We start from the raw sequence: 13914 nt of genomic DNA, 5'->3' as shown, positions 1-13914 counted from the left end.
ATGACTATAAGCAGACCCTTAAAAACAGGAAAAATGCTTTAAAGCTGGAAGCATGGGATGCTTTATGTGACGCCTCGTTAAGCAAAGACTCTGCCTCATTCTGGAAAGTTGTTAATGCCCCTTTTTTTTAAATTTCAGCGACACGGACCCACTAGACGTGGCAATTACTGAGAGTGAGTGGGCTGAATATTTTGCTAAGTTGTATTCCATTGTACAGGACAACATGGAAAGTACCAATGATAATATCCAATTGAGAGACTGTACACAGAGTAGTAGCCAACTTGAACCTGAAATAACAATAACAGAGATGCAGAAATGTATTGATGCATGTCTGGCGGGAAAAGCACCTGGCCCTGATGGAGTCCCTGTTGATTTATTTAAAAACAACAGGGAACTATGGGCTCCAATCCTTACACATTTGTTTAACGCCACTCTGAAAAAAGGCCTCCTCCCATCGTGGTGTGAATCCCTGATAGTCCCAATTTTTAAAAAGGGTGACCGTGAAAACTGCAAGTGTTACCGCCCAATATCACTCCTGGATTCTACTATTAAAATTCTAGGAAGGGTAATCTTAGATAGGTTACATGCATGGGCTAATGAAGCTAATATTTTAAGTGACCTGCAGTATGGCTTTAGGAAAGGTCTTGGTACTATTGAACAGTGTTTGAATTTGCATATTTTAATTGAAAAATACACCAAAGTTAAAGAGGGACGAATGTTTTTAACTTTTGTGGATCTAACCTCTGCATTCGACTCAGTAACACATTGTAAACTTTGGGTAGTTATGAATAAACTGGGTGTGGATAAACAGATTATTAACTTCCTGAGAGATCTTTATGCAGGAGCATCGGCCAGAGTAAGATATGGAAAAAATGGCGAATGCACTAGTTCCTTTGCAATCAAAAGGGGTGTACGACAGGGCTGTGTCCTGGCGCCGTTCCTTTTTACACTCTATATTAACAACGTGGAAAAGACATTGATAACTGAGTGTAGGGACGTGCCAATGGTAGGGAAAAGATCAATCCCAATTTTGCTGTATGCAGACGACACGGTCCTGATGGCTAGAACACCGCAGGCCATGCAAAGAGTAGTTACATCCTTTTTTGATTTTATGAATCAGCTTGATCTAAGCATAAATTGTTCTAAGACATTCACCATGCACTGTGGGCCGGGTGCACAGAGGAAGAAAAAAGCAATTTATATTGGAACTACCCCAGTAGAGGACACCTTAACATTTCCCTACCTAGGGGTCTTAATTGATAGTTCCGGGCTATGGAACAATACAATTAAGACAAGGAAATTGTTGTACTGTAAATCTATCATGGCTTTAAAAAATTTTAGTCGAAAAATAGGGAGGAAACCAATTAAGGAAATGTTGACTGTTTACAAAGCAACTTGTGTAGCTATTGTCACTTATGGGGCAGGCCTATGGGGATATGCAAATGCCAGCACATTACAAGTGGTCGAAAACAACTTTATGAAATATCTCCTAGGTGTCCCACAGAGTGTTTCGACATATGTTTGCCATGTAGAACTTGGTGAACCATATTTAGAAGATATAATAAAAACTGCACCAGTTCTATTATGGCATAGAATATGGACCGCAGATGAATCTGGTTTAAATCGAATGATCATGGAAAATGCGATGGGACTAGAGAAGTGTGGGAAAATTAGATGGCTGAATTATATTAATAATTTTCTCACGCTACTAGGGCTGGGGGACTATTACACAGACCCGCCCTCTCTTTGTAATATATCTAGGAAATGTTTAAAAGATAGATGTATGACCTATTTGCAAGAGATCAGAGTAAGAATAGAGTTCAAGAAAACTAGGGTGGTAGCTCATGAGCAAATTGTAATTTGCAATAGTTTACAGCCATATTTAAAGCTATTAACGAGTGACTATGAAAGGTTTTTACTGATACGCTTTAGATTTAATTTACTATTTAGATCACTCAGCTTTCCAGTTATGAATAATTGGTCAAAATTTTTGAATAAATGTCCCTGTGATGATCTATCAGTGCAATCTGATATGCATATACTTTTCTTTTGTAAATTTTATACCAGACCTAGACAAATGTTTGTTGTTCCTTTGCTAAAAATGATGGCAATTAATCAATGTCGCCCTGCTTTTTTAGCTGTACAGAAATTGGATAACATTTTAACAGTCGTATTTATTTCCTCATTCCTTAAAAATGTTTTTAAATTACGGAAAACAATTGAGATCTGAACTTACTCGGTTTTTCCTATGTTTGGTTCCTATAATTGTTATTTTAATATATGTGTAATTATGTGTCTGTACTTTTATGGTTATTTTGTTTTAATAACCGAATAAAGATCAACTTGACTTGACTTGACTAACTTAGTAAAGACAAGGTGTGTTTCTGTTGAAAATTCCTAAATTTGTGCAGGATGTAGATTTAGTACATAGGCCTATCGGTTATGGGCAGAGTATGTTTCTGTATATACTTAACCGTTAAAGGAAGGAAATACTGCTGCAAACTCTTTCCTGATATTTGCTAAATAGGCTTCTTCAGAAACTTTCCTGCTGCCGGCAATATCTATTTCTGCTTCCATTTAGTAAAGTGCAGAATAAATTAAGCATAAAGACACCTGCAAAGTGAGACCACATCCTCCCACCTGTGGTTTGCATGGTCATGCTTAAGTTGCATTTAGACTTCCTTTGCGTAGTCATCGCTTATTTACTGGTTATTGCCAAGTCACATGTTTCCAGGTATGCCCCACATAGATGACCCCAGAACATGGCATACAGGGAATGTGTTTGCTCTGATTTTCATAGTATGGCTAAGACAGGGAGCACTCATAATCTTCTGTTACTAGTATGCTTCTCTTGCTGGTCCTGGTGGTTCCCAGGATGCCCTTCTCAGAGTGTCAGGGGAAGGGATAAGCAGTGTCAGTATCATTATCTGCATATTTCCAGGTGCATCATGTGGTTTTGTCTTCCTCATACTCAGATTGCCAATATCCTGGACAGCCATGCTGCGACGCTGAACCGCAAGTCTGAGCGGGAGGTCTTCTTCATGAACACGCAAAGCATTGTGCAGCTCGTCCAGAGGTGAGATTCAGGATCTGTGTACCACATAAAACGGGTGCAGGACTGCAGTACTTCAGGTGTTACATGTTCACCTTTAATGCACAATTGTTCACCCTATGACAAGCACTTCTATACACATGATACACAACTCACTCATTTCTTGTGAGATCTTGTATTTGTTCACAGCTGCCTTTATGGCAGCAGGAGGAAAGGTTTCTCACTTGTAGTCCCAGATCGTCATCATGGGTGGTGATGTTAAAATCCTAAACACTGAACATAGCTAAATATGAACAAGATCATGGAACACCTTTTTTTTCACAGAAGAAAATCTTTCTCAAAATAACTTTGAAACTAATACTTCTCTAACGCCAAACTTTTCTGACCTAGTTTTAATTCTTTAGTCAGTTCGAATTAACACTAATTTTAAGAAGCAACAGTAAAAAAGCCTTTTTAATTGCCCACTGTTTAGAGGAATAAGAGGCAAGAATGGGTTTGGACTAGCACTAACCTCACAGATTTGGAACTTTAGCACCGCCACTTTGAGGCCGCAGATACGGTGCAGTGTGAAAAACACATTTCAATTTGCCAGCTATGTAACAGTAAGGATTTTTTTTGTCAAAGAATTTTTATTGAGGATTTTGACGTAGTACATCATATGATATTAACATCACGTTATCCCACGCAGGGGACGTTACCAAGAGCTCAGGACCCAAACTGTATAGAGTTACAGAGCACTAAGGGTTGCCCCCGACCCGCTCTCATTGTAGTGCCTATCTATGGGGTACAGTTTCTAGCATAACTGGGCCTTGGGTACATCTCTGCGCTCCGCACAAGAATGCAAACGAGGTAAAACAGTGTCCCATCTTTCGTTTGTGATGGCTCGGCCTGAAGTCCTTCTAGTTGGATGGCGTAACATAGATAGTACTACGAGTCATATTGTAACCACTCCCAACTGTGGAGCAGCAAACCTAAATGGTAAATAAACAACCCCCCCACTGCCCTCCCCCTCCTCTACCATGGTGGTGGCACAAAGAAAACAGGTTCTTCATTTGCATGGACAGACAGCATTTCACATCTGGAAGAGGTGCAGGGCTCTGAGAGAGGAAGGGCAGACAGCTGACGGTAGACCTCGGGAGAGAAAGGTGACCAAAGGACCCCATTTAAATTTGAAGTTCTTGAAATTATCCCTGAAAATGCCCGACATTCGTTCTAGACTGAGTAGTTTCCATAACCTAGCGTGCCAGAGGGAGATTGCCGGGGCTTCCCTCCTTTTCCAGGCGGCCGCCAATGTAATCTTCGCTGCCCCTATGCAGAGCCACATGATAGTCTTATCAGCCCGTGTCTGGTGTTCCAAGGAAGGGTCACGGAGTCCCAAGAGAACCCCTGCCATGGTGGTTGGAATGGGGCAGCCTAGCATATCTTTAATGAGGGCCGTATATTCGGGCAATCCCACCATATATGTTGGAAGTCCCCCAAGAGCCCGCAACCCCTCCAGCACCTATCGGATGTGTTGGGGAAGATCTGTCTGAGCTTGGAGGGATGGAGGTACCAATCCACCATGGTCTTAAGGTGGGCTTCCCGGAGTTCTATGGAGTGGTTGAACCGTGTGATATCAGACCACAAATGGGCCCATTCGTCGTCTGAGATGCCTCGCTGCAACATATCTTCCCACATGGACATATAGCGGGGTCGTGGAGAGAGTGTAGTGGAGAGGAGAAACTTGTATATAAAGGAGATCACGCCTTTCATAGAGGTAGCCTTAGTGAGGAAAGATTCAAATTTAGTAAGGATTTTTTTTAAATAAATATTTTGATTGGTGCAAAACAAACCAGCAGTCAGAAATTGCAATGCAACAATAAGGGCATCCTGATACCAGGTATCTATACTATAAATACGTCCCAGTAGGGGTCCCCACCCTCTGATTTCCTCCCCCCTGTTTGTTAAGGCAGCATTGCTTTCAAGTGTGTGCCGATCCCTATTCAATGACCAGGGTCTTCTACAAGGCTCAAGTTGAATTCCTTTATATTGGGCCCTCACTCTTCATATCGTACTGTGCTTCTGAGGACAACCCGAGCCATGTATATGCGTTGCTCCGGCATTATCAATATGCCTCTTGGTGATAACCAGGCCTAACCACAATAGGGTTCTTTATATCAATTGCCATCTATGTAATCTTTGATGTGTAGCAAAGAAAATCTGGGGTTTCCGGAGAGACACCAGCCCAGGACCTTCCCTATGCCAGCACCCCCCCCCCCCCCCTACAGTTAAGTGCTGATTATTCCATTATCAGTTCTTCTGGTTTCACCATAGAGACGGTTGCGTTATTTAAGAATTAAAACTAATTGTTTCTTTCTGCATCATGGGATCTTTATTGTTACTATTCAATGGAATAGTAAGTGAAAACCTGATCTGAGAAAGAGGAAGAAGACAAGAAAATAGCAAAAATGAAATTTTGGCAAACATGATGCAAGCCTGTCAGTTAAGTTGGCTAGCCAAAGAGGCCAGACTCCAGAATGTCTGAAGGTGTCTGTTCAGAAATCTAAATCCAGATATTCCTGCATTTGATAATCGTGTGGACTGACTGCCATTTGGCCTTTCAGCAAATTCCATCAAAGGGAAATTTAGGGAAGAATGTCCACAACTGTATGTACCAGCTGTGCCCATCTTATTGTCTTTTAATTGTTTTGTCTACAGATACCCCAATATTTTGTGTCCTGTCCTGAGGGCACCTAATCATAAGATTCACACAGAGAACTGATCTAGTCCTCACTAGCAAGTCTTGGGACTGCTGATAGAAATGTAGGGCGGCAAAAACTCCCTCTACAGATGTTCCTCAAGACGCCACTCACCCTTTATCACCTTAGTAGTAGTTTACTGAATAGTGGCAGTGGATGTCTTGTTTTTTGTGGGTACAACAGGTTTATGCCCCAGGGGCGAGGTGAAACGTGTTGAAATATTAAGCTACCCTCTTCAAATAAATGCTCAAAACCAGACAGACATCCAACAACATTGACTGACATGATAAACTGCCTCCTAATCCAATTTAACTTTTTAAAAGTAAACACATCATTTCAAAAAAAATTATTGCAATATTGAGTAGAAAACGTAATTGAGCGACAACTGACATTACAGGGCATTGAAGCTGCCTTTTGTCTTAAAGAGACAGTGAGGCTGCTCTCTATATATCCCCATTTCTTTTTAGCTTTTATTTTACAAAGGGGGAATTAAAAACTTTCTTTTTCAGCACTCTTGCTTTTCCAGGTAGTTTTAACTCGTAAGTGGAATATTTTAAGGAGTCAGAAAATAGATTTGGGGAAATAGATTTTTGTCTCAGGCAAGAGCGTATTCTGGGATGCTGAACATAGGTAGAGAGGTATGTAGTGTTTATGAATTCAAATATAATTCCATGATGGATCATTTTGCTTAGCCTATGTGTATGACTGTACTGTGAATGTTCTCTAAATTGCATATAACTTCCCATTTTAAAATGTATATTCCTGCAGATAGTCAAATAATCTTCTGATGTTGTGCTTTGTTTTAAAGGGGCAGTCTTGATCTTGAATTAAATTCCCGGAGAGATTGCATGAAAATTATGAGCCTAATTTAAATGCAGCACTTGCTCTAACTTTGTTAATGTTTATATGCATATAGTTTCCCCAACATGCACTTCTCCCTTAGATAACTCCCATTGAATTGAAGATCTCCAGCAGCACTTTGCTGAACTGAAAATCTCCAGCAGTACTTTATGGAACTGAAGCTCTCCAGCAGTACTTTGCAGGTCTGAAGATCTCCAGCAGTACTTTGCGGATCTGAAGTTCTCCAGCAGTACTTTGCCGAACTGAAGTTCTCCAGCAGTGCCTTGCGAAACTGAAGATCTCCAGCAGTACTTTGCTGAACAGGAGATCTCCAGCAGTACTTGGCAGAACTGAAGATCTCCAGCAGTACTTTGCTGAACATGAGATCTCCAGCAGTACTTTGCTGTACTGTAGTTCCTCAGCAGTACTTTGCAGAGCTGAAGATCTCCAGCAGTACTTTGCTCACTACAGTATAGGCTCATACTTATGCCTTGTTCTTTGTCTTTCTTGATTCATTTTGACAGGTACCGCAGCGGTATTCGAGGACACATGAAGGCTGTGGTCATGGATTTGCTCCGGCAGTATCTGAAGGTGGAGACTCAATTCCAGCATGGTAAGGCCTTCTCTGAACTCCGGGCTCCACAGTCTTCATCTCTGTGTGAGCCTTAGACCATAATGCATGGCCTTATGTCTCTTTCTGACAGCCTGACCCAAGAGCAAGTCCATGGCAAGTCATCCATCTTAAAGCATGGAGCAGCCTTCAATAACTCTTGAAAGAGATTGTTAAGCTAGGTCTGGCTACAAGTTGGACAATTGTGCACCGTTTGTGGTAATATTTTAATATGAATGGCAAAAAGGGAGCAAATTGTGTTTTCCCCCTATTTTGTTTTTTTACATAAAATGCATCCATGTGTCAAAAAAATTGATGCGAGGGCGCATTTTATCCTGAAATATATGCCTAAATATTATACTTGCATTTTGCGTTATCACGCGTAAATTTGTGTAATTTTCATGAAATCTTTCATAACTATGCAAATGAATTTCGCACAGCCCTAATTTAAACCTTTGTATGCCGTTGTTATAAATGGGATTTTTGGTAGGCTAGGGCATGTGCCACAGCCAGGCAGAAACCACCACTCTAGTCAGGATAAGGGAGTTACACTCCTAAAATAACCCCTGCTAACCCCCTTGGTAGCTTGGCACAAGCAGTCAGGCTTATCTTAGAGGCAGTATGTAAAGCATTTGCACATAACCGTAATACAGTGTAAGCACTACAAAAGGACACCACACCAGTTTAGAAAAATATCCAATATTTTTTTATACTTAAGACAAGACCAAAAACGATCGATAAAAATCCACAATGCAGTACTTCAAAGTCTTCATTTATCAAAATATGCTTGAAAAACAGTTCCTTGATGTCGGTAGCTCCATCCGGGGCTATCACGGCGTCGTGAGCAAACAAATCCAAACAGTTCTGGCTGACCGTGGTGTCGTGGGCCAGCTACGGTGTCGGCAAGACCCGCAAACAGTACCTTTTAGAAATGCAAGGCGTCGGCGACCTCTCGTTGAGCTTCCGAAAGCACGGCGTCCGCAGGCGTCGGTTCTGGAGGTCGGTGCATGAGTCGTCGGGGCCCTCGAAGTCACACGCGTTGCAGATCGAACTCCTCTCGGTTGAAGTCAGGAGCGCTGACGTCGACAGGCGGCGGGTGCTGCGGTGCGAAGTGCAGCGGTGCGAAGTGCAGTGCACTCAGGTCGCGGTGCGAGCAGCGGCTCTGTGGTGGTGCCAGATGGCGTCGTCGGTGAGACCAGGGTTGCGGTGCGAAGGGAATGCGGTGCTCGTCGCGGTGCTGGCAGGTCGCGGTGCAAGCAGCGTCGTCGTCGTTGCTGAAGCGCTGTTGTCTGGAGTCTATGGCGCCGGCAGGCCAAGGCTGCGGTGCGGGATGAGGGCGGTGCATCGTGTAACTTTACGAGCAGTACCCTCGAACCACGGGGCAAGCAGCTGTGTAGATTTTGGCGTGGAGCGGCGTAGTCGGGGATACCAAGGCATCGTCTCGAGGCAGTGCGGTGCCCACAGGTCGCGGTGCAAGCAGCGGTTCGTGGCAGCGTCAGCAAGTGTCATCGGTGAGACCAGGGTCGCGGTGCGGTGTTTCTGCGGTGCCTTCAGGACACGAAGTCAGCAGCGGCGTCGTAGACGTCGTCAAGTTGCTTTTTCTTCTGTTGCAGCACAAAACACAGTCCCCAGTGCTGAGGGCAGAAGAGCTTGAAGTCTTTGCTGTTCCTGAGACTTCTGAAACAGGGGGCAAGCTCTACCTGAAGCTCTTGGAGAAACTCACAAAAGTAGTTTGCAGAAAGTCCAGTCCAGTCCTTTGCCTGCCCAAGACAGAAGCAGCCACTGCAGGCCAACACAGCACAGCACACAGCAAAGTAGTAGTTCCTTCTCACAGCTTCTCCAGCTCTTCTTCTTGGCAGTCTTCTTGGTCCAAAGGAGTTCTAAAGTTCAGGGGTCTGGGCCCCAATATTTACATCCCAAATCCATTTGATCTCTTAGGCAGAGAGTGTCTGTGCCCAGTCAGAACCATTTCTGCCTTCTCTGGTGTGACTTCCTGGCAGGAAGTGGAGACAGCATGGTTAGAGGCAGACCAGGCCCTTTGAGGTGCAAGGAAATCTCCTCCCCCTTCTCCAATTGCAGCCCAAGTTTGTTCAGCCCTTTTCTGACCCTCCTGACCCACCTAGACTATCTGGAGCCACTCCTGCTCCCCAGCCTTCTGTCATCCAAAACCCAGACAGGCAATCTACATTCCAGCAGAGGCACACGGGATGACGTAGCAAGAAAACAGCTACTTTCTAAAAGTGTTACTTTCAAACACAGAATATAAAAATCACCTTCACTAAAAGATGCATATTTAGATTCTGAGTTCAGGCATACTAAACTTTATTTTCCTAACTAATTCCCCAGGCCAGTTATGTTTATAAGATGTTATAAACAAACTCCCCATTCTGTCCTGTGGGGAACAGGTAGCCTTGCAATAGCAAAAAACGAAGGTGGCCGTAATTCGCTATCAGGACATGACACAGACACCAGGGCATGTCCTACTTTTCACATACACTGCACCCGGCCCACAGGGGTACCTTGAGCCTATCTTAGGGGTGGCTGACATGTAAGAAAAGGGAAGGTGAAGGACCGGCAAGTGTGTGCACTGGCCAAGTCGACATGGCAGTTACAAACTGTGCACAGACCCCACAATGGTGGGTCTAAGTTACCTTTTCAGGGCTACCCACGTGGATGGCACAATCAGTGCTGCAGGCCTAATAGCAGCATTTGATTCATAGGCCCTGATACACTCAGTGCACTTTACTAGGGACTAACAAGTAAATCAAATATCCAATCATGGAAACACCAATCCATAACACAATTTACCACAGGAGCGCTTGCACTTTACCACTGATCAGTGGTGAGAAAAGTGCGCAGAAACACTACGCCAGCAAAAACAGAGTCGAAACCGGGAGGTCAGAAAGCAAAAACTCTGGGGAAGCACACCAAAAGATGCCAAGTCTAACAGCCGTGTAGCCCAGAGGAGGACGGCTGAACCTCAGTTTGAGTGGCAGACCTGGAGTTGAATGCTCTTCCGCTGTGTGAACAATGGATCCAAGGGAGAATGGTTAGCTACTTTTGTCGTTTGAGATGCTGTGATCACAAAGGTTCAGCCCCCTCTGTGAGTGCCGATGGCTGAACGGCTGTATGAGGCTTTTTCAGAGTGTGTGTGAATGCCAGACTCCAGAGTAGCAAGCAGGACCATTCTGTAGATGCTGTGCCCAAGGGCGTTGGCCTCAGGCCTCTTAGAAAGCAGGCTCTGCATTGGTGAGAGCATCGTACCCAGAGTGGGATGGGGCATCATAGAGGAGCATCTTTGTGAGAACCAGGCTAAGCGGAGCTGCTCAACGTCTGTCATCCCCAGGCCTAGACCTGGATGTGTCAATGTCTCCATCGAGCAGGCTGAGAACGAGATTTCCACATGAGTACAAGGAGCAGGTCACAGCTGTTAATAATATATGCCCTATACAAGACCTCTGTCAGAGACTGTGGTAAGAAGTCAAGTACAGGCACAAAAGGGTAGACTGTAGGCAAAAGGCAAGGTTTATGGGCATGCCAGTGCCCCTGAAAAGCTAGTAGGCATAGGTTTTAGTCAGTCACCCAGACGAAGGTGGCATTGAAAGACCGAGCAGTCTGTCAGCGGCCCCTGCCTGTCATTTAATTCTATTATCTTTTCAGTGCCAGTCTAGTGCGCCTCCAAAAGAGGCCAGTGAAGACAGGGTTTTACCGCTAGGTGTCAGTCAAACGTAGTCTTTCGGAACGAATGCTTGGTCGACTGCAAACATCCTCTTTCTTTCTTTCTTATCCAGCTTCTATGTTAATTAACCATTTTTAGGTCGAGCTTAGCGCTTGCGCTGTCAGAATGATCTGTTGTATGTACTTTGTGGAGTTGGACTCCGCCCATTGCTTGTCTTTTAAAATTCCTTGTTTGCCAGTGAGTAATTACTCGTCCTGCTCCCTCCTTTTTGGAACTCATTCACTCCCTTAGAGTACTGCCACAGGACTTGACGACTTCCATTTTTTTCTATTTTACTACCGGCTCAGGAACTTTTTTTCATACAGAACAGCGCTTTAGATACGCGAATGCTCACTCATGCCCTCTCCTCGGGCTGCAGCTGTCTCCTCCTCCCACCTGCTTGTTCATTTTAGCTGTTTACATATATCTGCTTTCTGTCCAGTCTCAAATCCCCCTCCCATTCACCAACTATTCTTTCAACCCCCCTTCTTTTCTCCTCCGCTCCATGATTGTCTTTACGCCCTTCTTCCCTCTCGCAGCCGTCTTGGTAGCCCCCGCTTCCCGTGCCTCTTCCCTGATGTGTACAGGTGCTTGTTGCAGATTGCGAGGTAACAATTCAATGTAACTTGTACAACGACAGCAAAATTGCAAAAATGTTATGTTATTAAGATTTATAGAGCGCAACGTTTACCCTAGGGTGTCCTGGCGCTATGTATTGCCTAGCTGGAAAAAGACTAGAGGCATTTCTCAAGTGGAAAGGCAGATCATTCCAGGCCTTAGATGCACATGCAATTTTTAACAAAGGGCGTCGGGACCTTTTTCGCTCCAGAGGACCGAAGGGTCCTACTAGGGACGTACCACTTGAGCTTGTCCTTCATGTGTTGAGGACCTATCCCATTGAGGGCCTTACAAACTGTGCATAGGGCTTTAAAGCATACCCTATGCTTCACTGGAAGCCAATGTAACCTAGTTAATTCTTTTTTCACCAAGACAAATTTAGGGATGCCAGATAACAGCCTAGCAGCCGCGTTTTGAGCCATCTGCAACCTGTTGACCAGATGTTTACGGGCATTCAAAAGAATGCCATTACAGTAATCCAATCTTGACATAACAAGCACCGTGACCACCGTCCTGAAATTTCCCTCTCAAAGGTAAGGTTTGATTTTCCTTAAATTTTGTAACCACATAAACAGGCGGATACCACGGTGCTTATATGATAATATTATATAAAATCGCATTGCCAGTATATATTGGAGTTGAGCAAGCATGTGTAGACATTTTTGTCTATGTCAGGGGTAGCTGGTGAGACGTTTGGCTCCCCTCGCAGTCCTCTATTGACATCTCCATACCTGTGAATTGTTCCGGGAAACCCCACTCTAAGCCCCATCCATGAGGAGTAAGAGGTGGGTGAAGTGCACGTGCCATTTCCATTGTGTGTCTTACTTCACAGGAGGATGGAAATGGCTGCATGCATCGGAGGAGGACTGCACTGCAGCACCACACAGCTCTGTCACTGCGCGGTGTCCTGGTTTGCAGCGGTACCGGCCGGCTGGGCTCAGAGAATGCCCGGTCCCTGCAGCACTGGGAGATCACTGCATGAGGTGCACACTCCTCTGCAGGATGCACTGGTGCCGCTTTCAAAGGGGGCTCAGGGGACAGCACCAGCTATGTGGGGCAGCCTGTAGTATCAGCTCGGGGGTGTCGGCTCTGACTGCACGGCAGCACTGATTTCCGCTCTGTAGGTTACATCACTGCAACTGAGGGTGATTGTGAAAAAGTGGAATGATGCCACCTACTACAGGGTGCACCACACTGTTCTCTGTGCAGCTGTTCATATCATTTGCCTCGGCCATTCGGACTCTGGGACCCCTAGGCCTTAGCAGTGCAGCTCTCTGTGCCTGGCAGTCGTCTGTTTTCTGCCCTATTGCCTCTGTCTGTAGTTGCGTTACTCTATGCATGTGCCCAGTCGCTGTCAGTACTTGTACTGCTCTCTCAGTGTGTCATATTGCTGTTTGTATTTACCTTGCTGCTATCTGTATTTGTGGTGTTGCTCTGTGTGTGTGCCCTATAGCAGCCTGTATTTGCTCTCCTTTTTTTTCTGTATTTGTGTTGCAATCAGTATCTGTCCTGCAACAGACTTGGTGTGCCCTGCTGTTGTCTATATGTGCGCTTCTGGTGTCTGTATAGTCCCTGCAGCTCTCTTTATGTGCCCTGCATCTCTCTTCATTTGCTCTCCTGCTGTCTCTATTTGCTGTATTGCTCTCTGTATTTGTTCTGTTGCTCTCTGTGTGTGATGTGCTGCTATCTGGATTTGTGTTGTTGCTCTCTGTGCGTGACCTGCTGTTTTCTGTATTTGTTGTGTTGCTCTCTGTGTGTGATCGGTAGCAGCTTGTATTTGCTCTGCTTTTTCTACATTTGTTGTGTTGCAGTCTGTATCTGTCCTGCCGCAGACTTGGTGTGCACTGCTGGTGTCTGTATGGTCCCTGCGGCTCTCTTTGTGTGCCCGCATCTCTCTGCATGTCCCCTGGTGCTGTCGGTATTTGTTGTGCGGCTCTCTGCGCGTGCCTGGTGGCTGTCTGTGTGTGCCCTGCTGCTGTCGATATTTGTTGTGTTGCTCTCTGCGTGTGACCTGCTGATATCTTTATTTGTTCTGTTGTTCTCTATGTGTGGTTTGCTGCTATCCCCTACGTCTTTGCCGCTTCTCCCGCCCCACGTAACTTTTTTTCCCCTCTCATTGAGGGCCCAGAAGATGCAAAGTGCTGCTGGGCTGTTCACTTCATTTAATCACATTTGTGCACTTTTTTTTACTTTTCTTATTACTTGATCTAATATAGCTGCCCACTATGTTAGATTGATTAATTGAAAATGTCTGATGTGTCAGTATGCATACATGTACATGCGTTCACTACCCCGTTAGCCATCTCCCCCCACTGACAAAGCCAATAGGTCTCCCAAC

The 13914-nt window shown here is 44.8% G+C and overlaps 1 protein-coding gene across 5 annotated transcripts in view; it reads left to right on the top strand.

Moving 5' to 3' along the window:
• ACACA (acetyl-CoA carboxylase alpha) overlaps positions 1-13914 on the top strand; it is a 938215-nt gene that overhangs the window by 242824 nt on the left and 681477 nt on the right. For all 5 annotated transcript variants that reach the window (XM_085649480.1, XM_085649478.1, XM_085649479.1 and 2 more), the window contains 2 exons: positions 2976-3076; positions 7155-7243. In XM_085649480.1, the coding sequence (XP_085505606.1) occupies positions 2976-3076; positions 7155-7243 (190 nt within the window). The remainder of the gene's footprint in view (positions 1-2975; positions 3077-7154; positions 7244-13914) is intronic.

The sequence above is a fragment of the Triturus cristatus genome, chromosome 3_2 (genome assembly GCF_964204655.1).
Source record: "Triturus cristatus chromosome 3_2, aTriCri1.1, whole genome shotgun sequence".
In the NCBI taxonomy this organism is placed as follows: Eukaryota; Metazoa; Chordata; class Amphibia; order Caudata; family Salamandridae; genus Triturus; species Triturus cristatus.
Note: the sequence above shows the minus strand (reverse complement) of the source record. Positions and strands in the feature narration are given on the sequence as shown.